At 40.0% G+C, this 20,378-nt stretch overlaps 2 protein-coding genes across 2 annotated transcripts; both read left to right on the forward strand.

The window, feature by feature from the left end:
* Positions 1–592: 592 nt before the first annotated feature.
* LOC148842218 (small ribosomal subunit protein uS3x-like) lies at positions 593–8,256 on the forward strand. The gene is made up of 6 exons (XM_088958145.1): positions 593–944; positions 1,045–1,192; positions 1,304–1,475; positions 2,974–3,028; positions 3,108–3,239; positions 7,814–8,256. The coding sequence occupies exons 1-6, from the start codon at positions 915–917 to the stop codon at positions 7,979–7,981; spliced, it is 705 nt and encodes a 234-aa protein (XP_088814271.1). The 5' UTR covers positions 593–914; the 3' UTR covers positions 7,982–8,256.
* Positions 8,257–15,384: 7,128 nt separating this feature from the next.
* On the forward strand, positions 15,385–19,790 carry ACL5 (S-adenosyl-L-methionine-dependent methyltransferases superfamily protein). The gene is made up of 10 exons (XM_088959334.1): positions 15,385–15,753; positions 16,132–16,198; positions 16,292–16,386; positions 16,475–16,577; positions 17,179–17,267; positions 18,637–18,793; positions 18,959–19,034; positions 19,118–19,176; positions 19,255–19,391; positions 19,489–19,790. Exons 1-10 carry the CDS (start codon positions 15,602–15,604, stop codon positions 19,559–19,561), a joined length of 1,008 nt encoding a protein of 335 aa, XP_088815460.1. The 5' UTR covers positions 15,385–15,601; the 3' UTR covers positions 19,562–19,790.
* Positions 19,791–20,378: the final 588 nt, after the last annotated feature.

A 20,378-nucleotide genomic window follows, 5' to 3' on the forward strand; every position in this document is an offset into this window, starting at 1 on the left:
AGGTATTTATGATTAATGTTTCTATTTTTTTGTTTTCTTTTTCTTTTTTTTTTTGTAATATTCTGCATTTTCCTGCATTTCACGATTCTTTTTTCTTGGTAACCTATCCATTACTGTTGGGCTTGGAGCTAACCTGGGAGGGTCTTTCTAATAATTTATTTCAAATAGATCTGAGTGACTTCTATAAATATCCAATTAGCCGCACTTAAATGATCAACGGAAATAAACATGCCTAACAATGGGAGGAAGGAATTGGCAATGAGGTGAAAGATTATCTGTAAAATTATCCTTTTATGACTAAAATGATTATTATCTTATTTATTCGAAAAATAAAAGAATATGAATAAATGTATTTATTCAAATAAATAATTCTCTGAAAAACCATGAAACCTTAAGTGAAGACTCCACTGGTGGACCGGCCACCGGTATACCCTAGGAGATCTGATGAGGACCTGGACTGCACTGCCACTTGGACTCATTTCACGGATAGGCTTTATGGATCCGTACTTGGCCAGGTCGGGTCCAGATCCGTTCGTTTCATGTCAAGGACCGTCGAATAAAATAGTTGAACACTAATTGGTGATTCCAGCTTATACACATCACAGATCACGCAAGGCATGGGCAAAATGGTAACCTGTTTATGGGCCAGGCTTCGGATTCAATTTTACACTGTATCGGGCTCGGGCTTCGAGGCAGGCCCATTAGAATTCAAAACTAAGCACGAGCCCGGCCCATGGAAGAATTAGGATAGGTCAGTAAAAAAAAAAGAGGCTGAGCAGCGAACAAGCTTCGTTCCATATAAATTCTCAAAGAAAATTAGGGTTTTGAAGAAAAACCAACCCCGCGAAGGATAGATTGGATCACATTTTGTTCAGCTATTCGCGTCGCGCATTTCCTACTAAATTCCGTGCACAATGGCGACTCAAATGAGCAAAAAGAGAAAGGTTGGTTCTGTAATGTTTCTCATGCATTATTTGTGCTCTCTTGACTCAGGTTATTTTCGTTTTTTTTTTAATTCGACTACTTTCTTGTTTGTTGTTGTAGTTCGTCGCTGATGGAGTTTTCTTCGCGGAACTTAATGAGGTTCTCACCAGAGAGCTTGCCGAAGATGGTTACTCTGGTGTCGAGGTCAGGGTTACACCGATGCGTACGGAGATAATCATTAGGGCCACTAGGACCCAGAATGTTCTTGGTAACTGAGTTATATTGTCATGGTGTTCTGTTATTCTTTATCGTTTAGTTTGGGCTTTGATAATTACAGTTCTTTGGTTGGGTATGAAGGGTTTCAGTGAACACTTTTCAGGTGAGAAGGGCAGAAGGATCAGGGAACTGACATCTGTTGTGCAGAAGCGTTTTAAGTTCCCTGAGAACAGTGTAGAACTTTACGCCGAGAAAGTTAACAACAGGGGACTCTGTGCTATTGCCCAGGCTGAGTCTCTGCGGTACAAGCTTCTGGGTGGCCTCGCCGTTCGGAGGTGCATATTCTCCTCTTTTTATCTTTCAGTTTCTCACACACAAATTGGATGCAGTTTTGCTTATTTATAGTTGTCCAACTTGTCCTTGATGCATATTGTCGTGTTTTTTTTTTAATTATTTATTCTTGTATCTGCTAGTTGATACTTGAACAATGGATTCGCCACTTTCAAAATATTTTTTTGTGTTGATGTGTTATACATCTACACTTAAAGAGTTCTACCCACTCTGTTATTTTCCTTCCTCACAGTATTCATCTCTACAGCGAGTTCGTTCCTCTTACCCATTTGGTGTCTGAGGATGACTACATTGGCATTCCAATCTATCTCCCGAGGCCAAGGACTAATTCTCATTGTTGTCTTGGTTTGAGCGTGGATGGGAGATTTCTTGATTGCCAATTACATTGATACTGGCGGTTCCTTGCCATTCTTTCATTCTTTTTTCTTATCTGTAATGGCATGTTGCAAGATGCGAACTGATAATGTGTTGAAGATGTAATGTAACATGGTTAATGTTTATTATCTATGAGTTTACCCCCCAAAAAAACTGTTTAAACGCTTATAAGTCATTAAGTTGTCTGGGCTAAGCATGAATTGGAATGCTTGTTATTGTGGTTTAAACTATAATTTCCAATATTTACAAGAAAAAACTTGAAGGATAAAAGACAGGCGTTAAAGTTCAGATTTGAATTAATCTCAGTGTTACTGTTTCTTTCACATGGTTTCTTTCCTCTGAGAATTATTCGTTATCAATCATGTCATCGAAAAAGCAAATTGGTTCTCTGTACCATAGTTTTCAAGGCGCCAAGGCGAGGCCAGGCACCTAGGCATCACCTAGGTGATGGATTTTTTATGTTAAAAACATAGATCCTAGGGTAGTTGCCTAGGTACCATAACCGTATTTCTTTAATAATTATTCATGGTTTTCATAAGAAAAGTATAAATTTCATATTAAAGTATAGAAAATCAACATATTCATGAGAAGAAAAGGAAGAAGGAAAATAAAATTCAAAAAATATAGGGGCTGAACCCTTAGAAGAAAATAAAAAGTATTGGTAGTAGTAGTAGAAGAAGGTAGAAGAAGAATATATGGAAGAGGAAAATGTGCTGATTAGATAAAATTTGAGGGTTCAATACAGCATTTAGCAATATTTCTGTTGATTAAACCCTAACTGCTTGGCAATTAGGCGAGCAGTAGAAAACTGATATCATTCCAACTTAAGAAAAAATTGATTTTACATGTTATACCTTTTGCATAAACTTGTAATACTTGTGAAATCTAGAGTACATTCACAATTTACACCCATGATTGCTTTTTCTTTCTCTTTTAGAGGCCGTTACTTAGTGTAATGCTAAAATCTCATGCTGGCAAGCATGAGAACGTGTCTATATAGGAAAAAGTGTATGAATGTAAAGAATTATAATTTTTATTTATGGAGGACAGAATTTGTGGTTTCTTTTTTCTCATTAACTGATTTTATCTTCCGGTTGATATCTCTAGGGCATGTTATGGTGTTCTGAGGTTTATCATGGAAAGTGGAGCAAAGGGATGTGAGGTATGCTCAATTCATGTTTCATACACTTGCATCTTTTTTTTTCTTGGGTTTTCAGTCTTGATGTTTCTACTTGATTCAGGTGATTGTGAGTGGAAAGCTCAGGGCTCAACGTGCCAAGTCAATGAAGTTTAAGGATGGGTACATGATTTCTTCTGGTCAGCCTGTCAACGAGTACATTGACTCAGCTGTTAGGCATGTTCTTCTTAGACAGGTCAGCTTTTCCAATTTTGTCCTGTATGTCTTGGTTTCTTGAATGCTGGGCTTTGTAATACTGTCAAGGTGTGGCATTTCTTTCAATTGAGCAATCACTGTAGGAAGAGTTTAACAGCTTCTTGTTTTTTTTCCTAATCTGTTACCCTTTCTAACAAGAGGAAAAGTGAAACTTAAGAAAGTGAGCAAAGTTGTATGGTTTGGATGGCTATAAGTTACAGTCAAAGTGGTTAGGTAATACTTAGTTTGGGTCTTCCCAAATCAAGTGCTGACCAATTAGTTGTCCGCTGATATGTGATGTGATCATATGTAGCCTCCTTGAGATAAACCCTTTCTAGGACAGCACATATCCAATTCAAAGAAAGAAATTCTAATATAATTCAAATGTCATTTTTTTTATTTTCTTCTTTACGTGATAATGCTTTCATGCTAAGATGCTTTTATTTTTTGGATTTTTATATTGTAGAGGTTTTTTGGTCATTTTATATATTTTCTATGGGGACTAATCTATTATTTTGATTTCTCATGCTAAGATGCTTTTATTTTTTGAATTTTTATATTGTAGAGGTTTTTTGGTCATTTTATATATTTTCTATGGGGACTAATCTATTATTTTGATTTCTCTGGTCATAGTGTAGTTGTGTTTTTAAAATTTAGTCATTTGTGAAGTAATTAAGGGCTTTGTTTAGTTCTAGGACTGGCCACCCTGTACTAGGATATGATGAAAGAATGACATTTTGTTGAAGCTTTACATGTTATATTGATGTTGTGCAGTGGAAACTATCTCTTGTACTCCACATAGTTCATTGGGGAATATGCCGATTCTGGTAAAATTTTGTTTGCTACCAATGGAAATGGAAATATCTCTTGGAAATATTTGGGAATTTAGGGACATTTAAACCATGTGAAGGCGGTGGTAATCACTGGTAGAGTCTGAGCATTGAAAATTGGGAAGAGAGCAAGGGACTGAGATTCCCTCGGATATGGTGATCTGGGGCTTTGTAAACACTGGAAACTGTTGGAGGAAGCTCTAGCTCCCTCAATAATGGCAGAACCTGAACCTGACAAGGGAATATCCTCGAGTAGGTCTCCGATGTTGATACTCCCCTAGTTTGGATTCTAATGACTAATGTTCTGATGCCTTATCCATTGGGAAGTGCTCAAGTATTTATAGCCGCTCCTGGAAGTTTTTGGATCTAGCTTTTTATGTTAGTTGTCTTTTCTTGGATATCACAAGGCTCACAACAAAGAAGTTTGTTATAAAAGAATGTCTGACAACCAATCAACGGTGCCATGCATTTTTATTTATTATAGACAGGGTCTCGTGAGGATTGGTACACAGTTGCATGTTTTTCCCAACCACATGTGCATTCCCTGTATGCCCTTACTCATTTTCTTATTTCAGACGTGTTACTTTCGCAATGTTATGAAAGCTAAACAGTATATGTTGATTAGTAACATAAGATGTAATGTCAAATCTTTCCCTACTTGTGTTATAAAATTGGACAGAAGAGTGTCCTTCACATAAGAGAAATGAACAGAGTACCCAATGACCCAAATGCCTACGTAATACATAACTCTTAACATTCTCAGACGGTTTTTGTGTTTGGGATTCTCTTCTATCGTGGTTAGACCATAATGGTTGTAATTTTTTTGTCTATCTAGTGTTTTATTATGTATTTTCAATTATCAAAAAGAATCACCATTGATGGCATTGCCACATTACCATCATGATCATACATTGGCTGAAAACTTTGGACCTATTTAACTCTAATTTATTCCAACTACCAAAGCAGAGGGGTAGGGTGATGTGGAGAACAACGAGAAGCTGTCCTGTGGTCAGCTTGGGAATAAAAAAATAATAGGATCTTCCAGGGTCAAGGAAAAAACCAGGGAAGAATTTATTTAGGGCATTACCATCAAGATCATACATTGTCTGTCTTAAACCTTTGGATCTTTTCAAGGACTTCTCTTTTAATGGCTTAATTAGAGGCTGGAGTGTTATAACTGTTTCCTCTTCCTCATCTCCTAGAGAGCCGGTCCCCACCTCTACATTATAGGGTGAAATTGAGCTTTGATGGAAACAATGTAGGTAACCTGGGTCCTTGGGGAGTTGGGGGTGTCTTCAGAGATGGGCAAGGAAGAGTACTGGCCCTTTACTCAAGCCCAATTGGGGTAGGAGGTTCTTTAAGGGTAGAAGTGATAACCCTACTCTAAGCTCTTGGATCATTAAAATAATGGGGACTGCAATGGCTAGAAGTGGAAGGAGACTCAAAGCTGTGGTTATAGGTTGGCTGCTAATGAGAAGCTTGGGAACTTGGTCCTTCAGACAACATCTAAGAGAAATTATGTGTTTAAAGGGAGCTTGGGCTGCAGTTTATATGGACTAGAAGATCAGCAAATGGAATGGCTGACACTTCAGCGAAGCAATGAGTCATTAAGGAGGCTTTGTTTGGGGATTGTTTGTAAGACTTCTATTGATGAGTGTTCACCTAGGGGTGGCAAATGGGTGGGTTGGGTTGGGTTGGGTTGGGTTGGGTAAGGGTTGAATACCAACCCACCCATATTAACCCACCAATCCACCATGGCCCATCATCAATCCTTGTTAAAGGGTCATAACCCACCCTAACCCAAACCCACCTTGACCCACTTGATCTATCCATATTGACCCTTAACCACCCTCACCCATACTAACCCACCTACCCTTGACCACCCTCATCCATATTGACCCACTTGTTAAAGGGTCTCTGAAGACTGCCACGTGACAAAAATGAGTCAAGTCAACCCATATACCTGAAAATGCATAAGTTGTAGATAAATGCAGAAAATAGTAGAAATTTGCAAAAATGCAAAAAAATACTAAAAATTGCAGAAAATGCAAAAAAATATGCATTAAAGCACCAAAAAAAATTTGTAGAAAATGCAGAAAAATACCAGAAATTTTCAGAAAATGTAGAAAAATACTAAAAAATTGCAAAAATGCATAAGTTTTATAAAAGTGCTTTCATAAAAGTACTTTTAAAAAGTGCTTTTATGTTTACAAAAAAGTGTTTTTTGTAAAAGTACTTCCGTAAGGTGTTTTTGTGTTAAAATGCTTTTGTAAAAGTAGGTGCTTTCGTGTAAGTGTACTTTTGTAAAAGTCCTTTTCATAAAATTACTTTATAAATTTGTTTTTGTAGAAGTGCTTTTGTGTAAAATTGCATATGAACATGAAAGTTAATAAAATCTATTTTATTTCACTTTTAATCTCAAAATGAAATGTGGCATGGTGGTTTGGAATTGTAATGACATGTAGACGCTTTAGGAGGTTTGAGTTTGAGTCACTTCACTTGTTTTTTTTTTGAGAGTTGGCGAGTACAGATAGAGATGACTTTGACCCAACCCATCCTGATCGTAATGGGTACCCTCAACCCAACCCACCCCGACCCTTTTCCACAGGCAATAATAGGTTACGTGACCCATATTGACCCGCCAATAGATTGGGTGGGTTCCAAGGTGGGTGGGTTGGGATCAAGATTGCCAGCCCTAGGTTGACCATCCTTTCTGTGTGGTGAACTATTGAACAATTTCCAACTATAAGCATTGGCTGTGTCAAAGATTAATATAATATGATATTTCTTAACTAATATCTACATTAACTCTAAGGCTTCTTTGCCTGATTCAAAGAAAAATCTAAAGCATCCTTTTATCCTTACCATCCAATTAAATGCATCAAACTCATATAGTTTTATTTAGGGGTGTCCACGGTTCGGTTAACCGAACCATGGGTGTATTTTGCAAACCAAACCAGTGGTACTGGTTTTTTCATTTCTCCAAACCGGTACCGCTGGTTAATTGGTCTGCTGGTTTCGGTTTTTGACTGGTTTGATTCTTTGTTTTTTTGGTTTTTTATATTTATAATAAATGTATGTATAATATTATATTATAAATAATAAATGATATATAATATATAGAAAATATAACATATAAAATATACATAAAATATGCATATAAATATATATACTGGTCGGTTTGGTTAACTGCCAGTTTTTTTTGTAGGTTAACCAAAAATTGAACCGGTCCTTTGGTATTTTCAAAAATTCCAAACCGAACTGATCGGTATGGTTAACCACATTTTACGGTTCTGTTTTTCGGTTTTTCATGGACACCCCTAGTTGTGTTTCTTGCTTGCCGATTTTTGCCAATCTGATCTACTGTGTAGGACTAATTGGATGATAGGTCATAGGAGAGAGAGAGAGAGAGAGAGAGAGAGAGAGAGAGGTCCACTGGAGCCCATCTAGGGGTCCTGTGCCCCCAAATCAAAGAAATGTTGGAAGTTCCTTTGACTGTTGTTTTCAATTTGATAAAATCCCTTTTCTGACATGTGGAAACAAAGTGCGTTGATTTTTATTTTTTCACGTGTAGTAACAAAAATTGATTTGTATCATTGTCACAAACAAACAACACACTCAAGTCATCAGGTATTGTATTTTGTCTTAGCATCTGTTGTATGAAGAAAATTTTGTTGTTCCAGGGATTGGTTAAGTAATTTAATTGCTAACTGAGCACGGAATCATTCTTTTTTATTCGTCGCAGGGTGTTCTTGGTATCAAGGTCAAGATCATGCTGGATTGGGATCCTAAGGGCAAGCAGGGCCCCACAACTCCCTTACCTGATCTGGTGACCATACACACCCCCAAGGAGGAAGAAGAGTACGTTAGGCCTTCGTTGCTGGCAACTGAGATTGAGGTTGCAGCTGTTTAATGTCCAATATCAATGTTACACCAAGGCAATTCTCTTTTGTAATTCCTCGGCCTGAAGAGGGTTTTCTTTGGTAGGCGCTTGATTTCAGTTCATGGTTTGTAGTGATGGATGCTCCGTCTCAAACCAAACTTTGGAGTAATTTAGGTGTTGTAATTTCATTTCAATTTTGATTAGTAATTCTGGATGGAGTACAGTTTTGTTCATCGTATAGATGAGAACATTTGGGCGATTGTCACCCTCATTCATGCCATATTCCAATTATAAAGTTTCTGCCACTTGAATCCTGTTTCAATCCGTTCTATTTAAATCATTCTGCCTTTGTCACCGGAGATCGGTCAGTGCAACGCCCGTTTGAACAGCGATGGGAATCTGTGGATTTATCATTTATGTGTTTTATTTCATGGGGAGACATTCCCAATGCTCTACAAGAGGCTGTTGGAACGGGTGAGCAAAGGCTTGCACTGACCCAAGCCGAACTTTAATTAGCCATAAATGGCTACTATGGTAGAATTGGTTTACCACAGTGCCACACTTAGAAAGGTAGATTGCTGCAAGATTGTGACGGTCTAACACAAGCTTACGTTAGGGACATGTCCATCATTTTCGCCTGTAAGATTTTTGAGAGAACTGATATCATCTTTAGGCAGACCATCAAAAGCTTAACGTACTTTTTGAGGAGGGGTGATCGACCTCCTTGGGTGCCTAACCTTGGCACTCCTAGACCATCATCCCCTTGCGGGGTGGTCCTGGTTAACGGCTAGCATGGCTATCAGGGTTTCTCATGGGCGCACACTTGCTCATGGGGGCAGTATTGGACCGGCACTGCACTGCCGATACTCAAGGGAGGCTTGGCATGCGGGTTTGGCTCAAGTACGTCCCTTCACAACGCCAGTCCCTTGCCCAAGCTAATTGAGCTACCCCGTTGCCCTTGGCGCACGGGTGTGTTTCGTCCCAAGCGGTTGCCTATCATCATGGCACACAGGTGCCTGTCATCATCGATTTACAGGAAACCCATCACATCGGTGCCAAGTCACCTCATCGGCGCATGGTTGCCTTCCATTTTGGTTGTCCCCCTTTAGCACTTAAGCGGCGCCTCTCATGGACCGGTCTGAGCTAGGAGAGTGCCTCGGCCATTGGACTTGAGGTCATGATCCAGTGCTACTGACTTTGGTGGAGCCATCCCATCGGGCAACTCCTAGCCTCTATGCGTTACAAAGGCTTGTTTTGGCCTGCCTTGGCCAGGACGCCACACGGGTTCTTCCGCTGTAGAACTACCCCCGTGACAGTTGGTATCAGAGCAAATTGGCCAATTGCAGCCGCAGTTGGTTTTCAGCATATTAGCCCAGAGCTAGTCGAAGCGGTCATTTCGATAAGCTGCATTTTGTGGGGTGCGGTCCCTAGGCACTTCCACCCATAATCGAGCAAAATTCAAATCAGGCCTGGAAAGAGGCCATTTCAGTGTTCGTGTCCCCATTCCAATGACACTAAAACAGCTTCCCTTGTGGTTGTAGACGCATTGGTTGCTGTCCTCATGCGGGGGCAAACGTGTGAGCCTTGATAGGAATGTGGGTACACTGCCTGAGCATATTGCTTATCAGGCCTAGCTAGAGGCCATTCAATGTTCGCGTTCCCATTCCAATGACCCTAAAACAACTTCCCTTATGGGTGCAGATGCATTGGTTGTTGTCCTCATGCGGGGGCAGACGCGTGGGCCTTGTTAGGAATGTGGTTATGCTGGTCGTTAGAGCATGGCGGCCCAACACCGGCAATGTATCAGGTGGACATGCTCAGTTTTCTGGTTCAACACTTGCAGCAGCAGAAGCGCATCACAAGGCGAGTGCATGTTCGGCAACTCATGGGTAAAAGTTGCCACACTCGCACAGATTGCGGTCAAGTCTCCTTGAGGCAGTAGCAGTGGGGCCCCCTCGGAGTGAAGATGTAGCCCGAGTCGGCGAGGCGAAGCGTAGTTTCAAGGGCCAGGAGAGCATAAGCCATGGTTAGGTTTGAGTAACCCGCACATGGTGAGGTGAAGTTTGCAGGCCAGCATGGTGAAAGGGTACCCAGGTCATTGCCAACAGGAGGAGTAGATCTATCAGCGTGTTCGGTAGCATCACTGAAAAGCTACCAAGAAAACGGTTGAGCCTTGAGGTAAGATGATACATGGGGCGGACCTCCGCGAAGCACCACACACAATTCTTTGAGGGCCCTCCTTTCACAAATCAACGGCATAGCCATTGCACGGTTTGAGTAACCTCAACATTGGAGGGGTGAAGTCCAGGCAGGCCGGCAATGGTGAAATGGTTCCGTCCCCATAAATGGACACCAACATAGGCAAGACCCGGGTTGACCAGGTGAGCCCAGGAACTGGTGGAGAAGTGGATGGCGCGGGACATAGACGCGCATTCACATGAAGACCATTGTCGAGGTCGACAATGGATTGAGTGGAGGAGCCTGTGACGGTCTAACACAGGCTTAGCCTTGCCTACGCTTGGCAGGCTTACGTTAGAGACATGCCCGTCATTTTCGCCTGTAAGATTTTTGAGAGAACTGATGTCATCTTCAGGCAGACCACCAAAAGCTTAACGTACTCTTTGAGGAGGGGTGGTCGACCTCCTTGGGTGCCTAACCTTGGCACTCCTAGACCATCATCCCCTTGCGGGGCGGCCCTGGTTAACGGCTAGCATGGCTACCAGGGTTCCTCATGGGCGCACACTTGCTCATGGGGACAGTGTTGGACCGGCATTGCGCTGCCGATACTCAAGGGAGGCTTGGCATGTGGGTTTGGCTCAAGTACGTCCCTTCACAACGCCAGTCCCTTGCCCAAACTGAGTGAGCTACCCCGTTGCCCTTGGCGCACGAGTGTGTTCCGTCCCAAGCGGTTGCCTATCATCATGGCACATAGGTGCCTGTCATCATCGACTTACAGGAGACCCATCACATCGGTGTCAGGTCACCTCATCGGCGCATGGTCGCCTTCTATTATGATTGTCCCCCTTTAGCACGTAAGCGATGCCTCCCATGGACCGGTTTGAGCCAGGAGAGTGCCCCGGCCATTAGACTTGAGATCATGATCCAGTGATACTGACTTTGGTGGAACCATCCCATCGAACAACTCCTAGCCTCTATGCGTTACAAAGACTTGTTTTGGCCTGCCTTAGCTAGGATGCCGCACAGGTTCTTCCGCTGTAGAACTACCCCCGTTACAAGACGGCATTCTCACTCCACCAAGTGATTGCTGCTTTCCAAATGTTGTCGTCTTGTAGTTGCCTTGAAAATAAAAAAGAACGTGTGGTGTGGTCAACTAAAGAAAGAAAATTGCAGCATAAGTGTTGTATGCTCGGTGTCGTGGGAATATAGATCATCTCTGTCTGTGGTGTCGCTACTTAATTATAACTAGGCCCATGGCATTATAAGTTATAAGTTGTGGTATTTGGATCTTGGGAAGCTGGAAGATAATTGCAACCTACCTTTTGAGTTTGGTTTACAGATGATCGCCCAATAAATCTTTCTTGCCAGTCTTGAGTGATAACAAATTGGCCATACACTCTGTTGTTGCGTCCAGGACGGGGATCCTAATCGATCAGTGTCTCTCTGTCTCTGTGTGTGCGGTAGAGCAACAGCGGAGCCGTCAGCTACATGACATGAGTACATCATCTCTCTCGCTCTCGAAGGGCTAAGGTAACTGAACGGATGCACGCTGGTACTTGACATTCCTCATAATCATTATTTTCTTCGGTAAAAGTAAAACGAATGAATGGAATGGAGAGCCGGAGGCGACAATTTTAGTGAACAGAGGACGAAAGATGAAAGATCCTCCTCCTCGGACTCAAGTCCAGTCAATCCTTGTCCTGTTGCCATCATCCTTCATCGGTTTTCTACTTGTGATTTTTCATTTTGACAACTCTAGAAACCTGGACAGCATTTGCCCATTGCCCACCAATGCGATTGCTTTTCTTTTCTTTTTTTTATCAGACTCTTGAGTCGGTTTTACTTCCACATATCCTTGGCTCAAAATGCGAATGTTTTTGCCTCCCCGGACCCGGTGGTTATCAAAACAAAATACCCGTTATTTTTTTTCCCTCTCTCTCTCTCTCTCTCGCGCGCGCGCGCGCGCGTGAATCTTGACTGCATCTTTTCTAAGTGGTATTTACCGACATTATCACGCCGAAGCGATGTCATTTGTGGATCATCAACATCCATCCCCACGCTCTGAGACACTTGCGAATACGTGGAGCAATTGCTGTACGGCGGCGTGTCGCTCCATAGCCGACACGTCTTGATACATTTGTGAAACAAAGTGAGAGAGACTGTTCGTTCGTGTGTGTGGGACTGGGAGGAGCTGGAGTGGGGAGGAGGCCTGCCTTTCCAACTTCAAGCACCAACCCACCAACCCACATTCCAAAAGCCGTGACCCGGTGAACCCTTAAAAAAGACAACACATGTGACATGACCCACAATCCATTGTTTCTTTTTTCCCTAATCCAAACAAATAACTAAAGACCGCCATGAATGCAATGCCAAACAGATCCTTCACTTCAGTAACCAAATATCAGCACTCTCTAATCAACTCTCTATATAGAAATTGCTTAATATATGATTTATAGCATTTCTTCCTTTGTTAAACGTGTTTACTCTTCTATTTCATTGTTGAAAATTTATTGGATGTTGGCTACCTTTTATTTTATGATAGCCTTTGCGTATAATTTGGAACCTTTTCCCCTTTATGGGTTTTATAAACAGATACAAAGAGGGCATAAACATCATTATCTGCTCAAAGTTCTGAACTTGGAATTTTTTTTTGGGTTTTAAGACTGTTGATGAAAATGAAAGGAAAAAAAGGTTGAGAAAAGAAAAATCTTTGACGTCCATAAAAAAGTTATCTCTCTCTCTCTTTTGATTAATAAAGTTTTTGACTCGGTAGGCATTAAGAAAGGTGGAATATCTATTTAGCAGTTAAACCAGAAAATAATTGTAAGCCGCCCTTAAAATGAACCTTGACCAGAACACCCCATTAATCATTTTTTTTTCTAAAAAAACCCTTTTCCTCCATTTTCTTATATCTATAAAGAAATATTCTTAGTGCGGCCAAATGCACACTTTTTTTTCTTACAAAAATTGCCCTCTTTTTGCACTGGAAATGAACAAAATTGCTTTCTTTCTGTACAAGAAAGAAAGATGGCTCTAAAGATTTATTAATAACATCATTTACAATCAAATCATGCATAAAAGATGGCTCTAAAGATCGGATGTAGGTGCTTTGAATTGAACAAGTGAACTTTGCATTACTATGAGTAACATAGTTTGATGATTTTCTAGTATGAGTGAAATTACACACAGCAAAAGAAGAGACCAAACTTCTACTATCTTCCACTAGTGAAGAGATATATCCCATGGTGCCAACAGAAGTTTAGTACGAGTAAAAAATCTCTCACAACAATGATGTGCGTAAGGCAACTCACAGGCAAACTTAAGAGCATAGAAAAGGGCAAAAACTTCAGCTTTTTCAGCATAAACCACTGGCAACCTAATAGCTCTATCCAAGACAAATTCTCCTTTGCTATTTCTAATGACGACTCCTTCAACTACCTTCTCTAGAAATGCTGACCCATCCACATTAATTTTTCACATCCTAGTTGGGTGAGGGGACCAGCTATTGGTCTGTCTTCATGCTGAACCGGTGTGATCAGTGGGGGTGTTGCAATGTGGGGGAGTATTTTTCAGAATTTGTGCATTAGCAGTAGCAATTACATTCCATGGCTTAAGGGCCCGTTTGGTTCACATGAATAGGGGTCTGGAATCTGAATCAAAATGGACCATTCCCTTTCTCTGAAATTCTATTTCAACTGATTCCAATTTTTATTCTCATCCCTGTTTGAACCAAACAGACTATTGAAATAAATCATTCCAATTCTACTTCCTATTCTGACTGCAAACTAAATGGACCCTAAAATTTTGGCCCTCAAAGACCACTTTACACCACCATTTTCATGCATGCCATCACAATTGCACAGTTTAACTACGCAAGTTATATATATATATATATATTAGTAGAATATTTTATCATTTAGTGACATCTGTAAGTGGACTTTTTTATTTTTTACCAATAAAAAAAAAAAATAACCTAGAGAAATACAAATACTGCTTGTCTTCTGCAATGTAGATAAATGAAACCAGAGTGATATCCATTTCCATATTATGGGTGGAACATCTTATATCAATGATGCTCAGCAAACTTGTTTATTCATGTTCTAGTGTTGTTTGCCAAATGTCTATATTATACCCATCACAATAGATTTTTCTCTCCTTTTGCTTTCCTCTTTGATTCCCTCCTTCTCTCAGAGTCGGCAGAGAAAGAAAACAATTTGTTTAACAACTGTCCTATTCCTGCCTGCCAAATTTCTTTCTCTATATTCATTCCTTTTTTCATGAAATGATTGTGCTATTTTCGAATTTGAAACATTAAAATTGCATTTCAGAAGCCCACATAATTACAGGCAAATGCTTTGCTGTCTACAATAATAACAAGCACTATTATGTCGGCTTCTATTACTTTCAAAATGCTGAAGTTTGTACAATTTCCCCTAATTAACCTTCATTTGTGATTTAATACCTATTTAGCTGCTTATTTGATTGTTAGATACAATGGATCGGCAATGGGCCTTATACAGACTTTTCCATTCCATCATCATTCATGGAGGTTGAGATTTTAACTTCCGAGTTTCGATGCAAGTTCCAATATTTTATTTTATATATACTGGGTCGTTCATGGTGCACCCTTTGAGTGGGGGCCCATGTAAGGCTGATTGGGTTGGCCCAGTTAATTAGAGGATTCAGATTCAATGGTTGAAAACCGAAATGCCTACTCACTAGTCACTACTCGGTTATATTTACACTGACTGAAGGTTGTGAGTCCTGTAGCAGTGAAAAGTTTGTACAGGTCATTGTGAACAAGTAGAAGGGTATTTATGTAATTGTAGAGCATCATAAGCACGCAAGGACACGATGACATGATGGAGCGAGCTATATAGTGTTGTCTGGAGTGGAGTCTCCACAAAAGTACTTAGTGGAGTCTCCCCACGCTCGAGCCAACACCAACATGTTGCCCCCCAGACGGTGGTGGGCCCCTCGCAACTGTCTCCCTCACCATATCCAATCTGGCACTGTCAGACTCTAAACTCTCCAAAATTTGGTGGACCCCACTGCCAGTTTGGCCTCCATATCAATTGTCACACTCGGTGGGGTCTAGATTCTAGAACCTTATCCTTGCATTGCCCAATGTCGTACTACCACGTGGATTGTAGCCCTCATTCCACGTGGCAAAATCCACCTCGGGGCCCCACCTTCATATCACGCTTGCCCCAACTATGCATTACTATATTTCTCGCGCTCATGCAAAACCCACTGACGCGTGCGTGATGTTTCTTCTTTCTTTGTGCATTTCCGTTTTTTCCTTCTTTTATTTATGCCTTTTTACCATTTGGTTTTCCTATAAAAACGCTCATTCACTTCTCGCTCATCCCCTGCACATACCTCTCTACCTCCTCCGTTTCTTCCTCCACCTCTCTTCGCTTCTTTTCTTACTTTCTTTGTCTTTCCCTTCCTCTCTTCCCTGCTTTCAGCATGGGTGAAGCTGTTGGGTTTCTCCATTCCAATGTCTTTAGCAATAATGGTTACGATAATCGCGACCAGGTCTACGAAGACAATCAAAAGAAACTCTGCTGGTATGAAGAAGACTTAGACGATGATCTCAAGTGGTCTTATGCTTTGAACAGGTATAAAAAATATTGTGATTCGTATTTCTTTTTCTTTTTCTTTTCAGAATTTTACATATGGTGGCCATTCAAGACTTAAGAGGTTTTTCCTTTCTTTTTTTCCCATCTCTAGGGTGATTGAAAACTCTGTGAAATCTAATGAAGTTTCACGGCTTTATTCTTTTCTCTGGATATCTATTATTTCGTTTCAAATGAGTTTACTTTGAAATTACTGTATATTTCCTTTCCCTCTCCTTTATACCATGAAAGTTACACAGTTCTTAACTATCGATAATAGTAGCTTTACAGCTTTACACATTAATTTGGTTAAGTTTACTCCATCTGAATCAATTAGCACTCTTTATATGTTTATAATAATTGTGAGAATAATTTTTACAGAGTGTTGCATAGAGGTACAAGCGAGTACCAAGAAATAGCTCTTTTGGACACAAAACACTTCGGAAAGGTAGCTATATTTTCCTTCTCTCTTTCAATCTAGATATCTGTTTCAGTAACATCTCTCCCATTATGATTTTCTTTGGGTTTTGGTCACACACAGGTATTAGTGATTGATGGGAAGATGCAGAGTGCTGAAAGAGATGAATTTATTTATCACGAATGCTTGATTCACCCTGCTCTTCTCTACCATCCAAAGTAAAGACCCCTTTTCTTTATACGAATAATTTTTAACTATTTTCTTTAACAGGTTCAATGCTTTATTTTCTGTGGTTAATCATTTCAGCCCAAGAACAGTATTTATAATGGGAGGTGGCGAGGGGTCCACTGCAAGAGAAGTACTCAAGCACAAAACTATAGAGAAAGTTGTCATGTGTGACATAGACCAGGTATATACTCTGGACGACCAAATCATATCATATTAATGTGTCTTATGCTCATCATCAAGTTAAAATTTAACATTATCGGATGGATTATATCTCAACCACCGGATTTTAGTCCATTCACTCCGGATGGTATGGATGGATATTATCATCCGACTGCTTTAACTTTTAACAGAGAAATTTGGTTGGTCAGTTTGTTGGTGGAACACATTTCATGGTGGGTCTGGCTCCTTTGTCCTAACCTTTTACTGTACATCGTTTCATGCCCCCCTGACCCTGTACTGTGTTCGTGGAAGTGGACTTCCGTTTCCCCTCGCTGTCTCTGTCTCTGTCTCTCACAGTCTCACAGAGACACAGACATTCTACTATTCCCACTGCTATCATTCCAACTTAATTTAGTCATATCTTCATCCTGTACTGTCATTCTTTTTTCCTTCTTTTCCCCTCCGCACTCTGCAGATCCAAAAAACTTTGAAGAAGCGACAGTACGACAATTCCTTGGGCACTCTCGGGACTTACACAAAAGAAGAAAAAGGAAACTAATTACATTTACATTTTGTGTCGTATCGTTAAACTTAAAGCCCAATGGCATGTGGAATGGTTGCAGGAGGTCGTCGATTTCTGCCGTAGATATCTGACGGTAAATCAGGAGGCGTTTCGCGACGAGAAGCTTCACCTTGTAATCAACGATGCCAAGTGAGTCGTATAAATCTAATCATAAGAATAATGACTGCTACTACTACTACTACTAACGGAGACTAACCTTATACGGGTTTCCAGGAATAAGTAATTTTCACGTGGCAAATTAATTTTGAATTAGAAAATAAGTAATATTTTGTGCCAAAACCACCAAAACAAGGTGTACGTAGTAGTAGCGTGATCTCAAGTATAAAAGATGTGGTGTGGCCCATTCATAGGGTCCCCTAGGTGGACAGTTTGGATTTGCCACGTCATTCATTTACATGACAGAACTTGGGGTAGGTCTTATAGGGAATATTCCTAGCTACTTGATGCATTGCTGAATGTCACGAGGCGGTTCCACATTCAGAGGTTTCATGGTGGATGTGGGTCGTTTAGAGGCTTTCGAGTTGGTGTCTGAATTTGATGTTTTGGGCCCTAGCCTTGCTCTCAGTCTGAAACCTGAAAATATGTGATGGCTGGGCCTAGACTGACTTCGGCCTGGCCCAATGTGGCTTTGGGTCTTGGCCTTGACGTTTATAGTCCAAATCGATATCGGCCGAGATCATGTTGTCTCTTCGGAGACATCCGATAAAACTCGTAATGTTAGGCTTGTCCCAAGTCTGACTGGGAAAAGCTCAACAGATCACATACCTAGGCCCAACGATAGGGGTGCAAGTCGGGTGCCCAATTCATATAATTTACACTACTGCACCGGGCTTGGCCATCGGGTAGCGTAGAGTTGAAGAAGTGAAGTCATATTGCAGTCATTGTTTTTCCTGTATTAGTTAAAAGGCTCAGTTTGGAAGAAGTACAAATACAAATGTACAGAGCGTAAAACCTTAGGTTCAGTTTGGAAGGAGCATAAATACAAATGTGTAGAGTGTAAAACCTTGTATTTTGTATGTATTTGCATTGTATATATTTATATTTGTGCTCTTTTCATACTGAGCCTAAGGCTCAGTTTGGTAGGAGTACAAAAATAAATATGTACTGTGCAAATATATGCAAAATAATACAAAATACAAGGTTTTACACTCTACAAATTTGAATTTGTACTCCTTCCAAACTGAGCTTAAAGGGTAAAACCATTATCTAAATATTGCTGATAAAGGCATGCAATACAATCCTATTTGGAACCAACTGGATTGCAATACCCACAAGTTGCTTGCGTTGTGCAATATTCTCCACTCTTTGTCCACTTGGTTGTTTTTTCTTAAGACTCAGTTTGGAAGGAGTACAAATACAAATATGTACAGTGCAAATACATATAAAATAATACAAAATACAAAGTTTTGCACTCTGCATATTTGTATTTATAGTCTTTCCAAACTGAGCCTAAATAAATAATAACGTACTAATTGGATAAAACAAACATGGATTGAAGGGCCGAATTGGAGGCGAGGAATGAGAAATTTGACCTGATAGTGGGAGACTTAGCAGACCCAGTTGAAGGAGGGCCTTGCTATAAACTCTATACTAAATCATTCTACGAGCATGTAATCAAACCCAAGCTTAACGCCAATGGGATCTTTGTCACTCAAGTAGGTTTCCTAACTTCTGTTTTTTTTTTTTTTTCTCTTTTTCCCCTTTTTTTTATTCTTCTGTTGATATTAGTCTTTCTTATTTTTGGTTTGATATTAATACACTTTTGGTGCCTCGTATATTTAATGTAAATAAACCTGTCTCTTTCTTATGGGCAACTACAGGCCGGACCAGCAGGCTTTCATAGCCACAAGGAGGTCTTTTCATCCATATATAACACACTGAAACATGTCTTCAAGTGTAAGTCTTCCCATCCTGATTAAATTCATAAATTAACTGATGGCTCAGTGCCTAGCTTTCTGATTTCAGTTTCCTGTATCCAGATGTGCTCCCTTACACAGCTCATGTGCCATCTTTCGTCGATACTTGGGGATGGATTATGGTAAGCAGCAACTCAGCTAATAAATTGCCCACTTATTAATGAGTAGATTGATTATTCCCATTATATGTGTATATCCAGGCATCCGATCAACCACTTACCCTTGAAGCAAAACAGATTGATAGTAGAATCGAAGAAAGAATTAAAGGAGAACTACTGTATATTAATGGAGCCACCTTCCTCTCCTCAACCACCATGAACAAGACTGTCTATCAATCGTAAGTTTGCAGACTTAAACTATCCGTCAGTTGAATGATTCTTATGTAATGGGATAATTAATTCAGGTGGTTTGGTTATGTGTATATAACATTACAGGTTACTGAAGGAAACACATATCTACACGGAAGAAGATGCAAGGTTCATCTATGGACATGGGAAGGCATGTTAGTCACCCGTATCTGTATAGAAGAAAGAGGGGGCCGACAGATAGAAAATTAGACAACAGTTAGAGAAGTAGTCTATAGAAACCAATCAAATTTATGTACAAACTCTTAGGAGCTGTTAGGCTACTTTGTTCTTTATAATATATATCTGTTAGTTAACTCCTTGTGGTTGGTGTAGGACTAAAATTCCCATTTCCCAAAGTTAAAAATAATAGCAATGAAGTTTTATATCAATGCTTTATAGTTTTAAAAATGACTTGAGGCCGAACTCTTTTTGCCTCCAGGTTGTGGGTCACCGGTTTGACCGGCCAAGTCGAATGGTTCAGACTGCTTCACGTCATCATATATATGTATTAAGTGTGTGTGTATATATATATATATATATAATAAATAATGTATAAATATATTTTAGATTTAATTTGTTATATGTATTTTTATATTTAATTTATATTTTAATCCATTTTTTCATTTTTATTTATAAAAATATTAAAAATTATAAATTGAGGCAAAAAAAGGATTTTTTTCTCGAAAATAGCGGGCAAGGCGCCTACGGTCCATTGGGACACAGATATCAAAAGTTACCAAAAAAAAGCACACAAATCGGACATCCGAGTGCAAAGTTATGGCCTCCGACAGAATAGTTCTTGACTAAGTCAACAGTTTTGATCGTCTGATGGGTCTTGACTGAACTGGATCTAGAATCTTGATTGAGTGATGGTTTGAATGGTCCAACCGATCGGGTCAACAACATGTTAAAACACTGGTTTAGATAACAAATGATGAGGCTTTAATTTCCAACAATTTCAAATGGTTTAACATGGT

The sequence above is a fragment of the Nelumbo lutea genome, chromosome 8 (genome assembly GCF_056320005.1).
Source record: "Nelumbo lutea isolate HS-2025 chromosome 8, American lotus-T2T, whole genome shotgun sequence".
Classification (NCBI taxonomy): Eukaryota; Viridiplantae; Streptophyta; class Magnoliopsida; order Proteales; family Nelumbonaceae; genus Nelumbo; species Nelumbo lutea.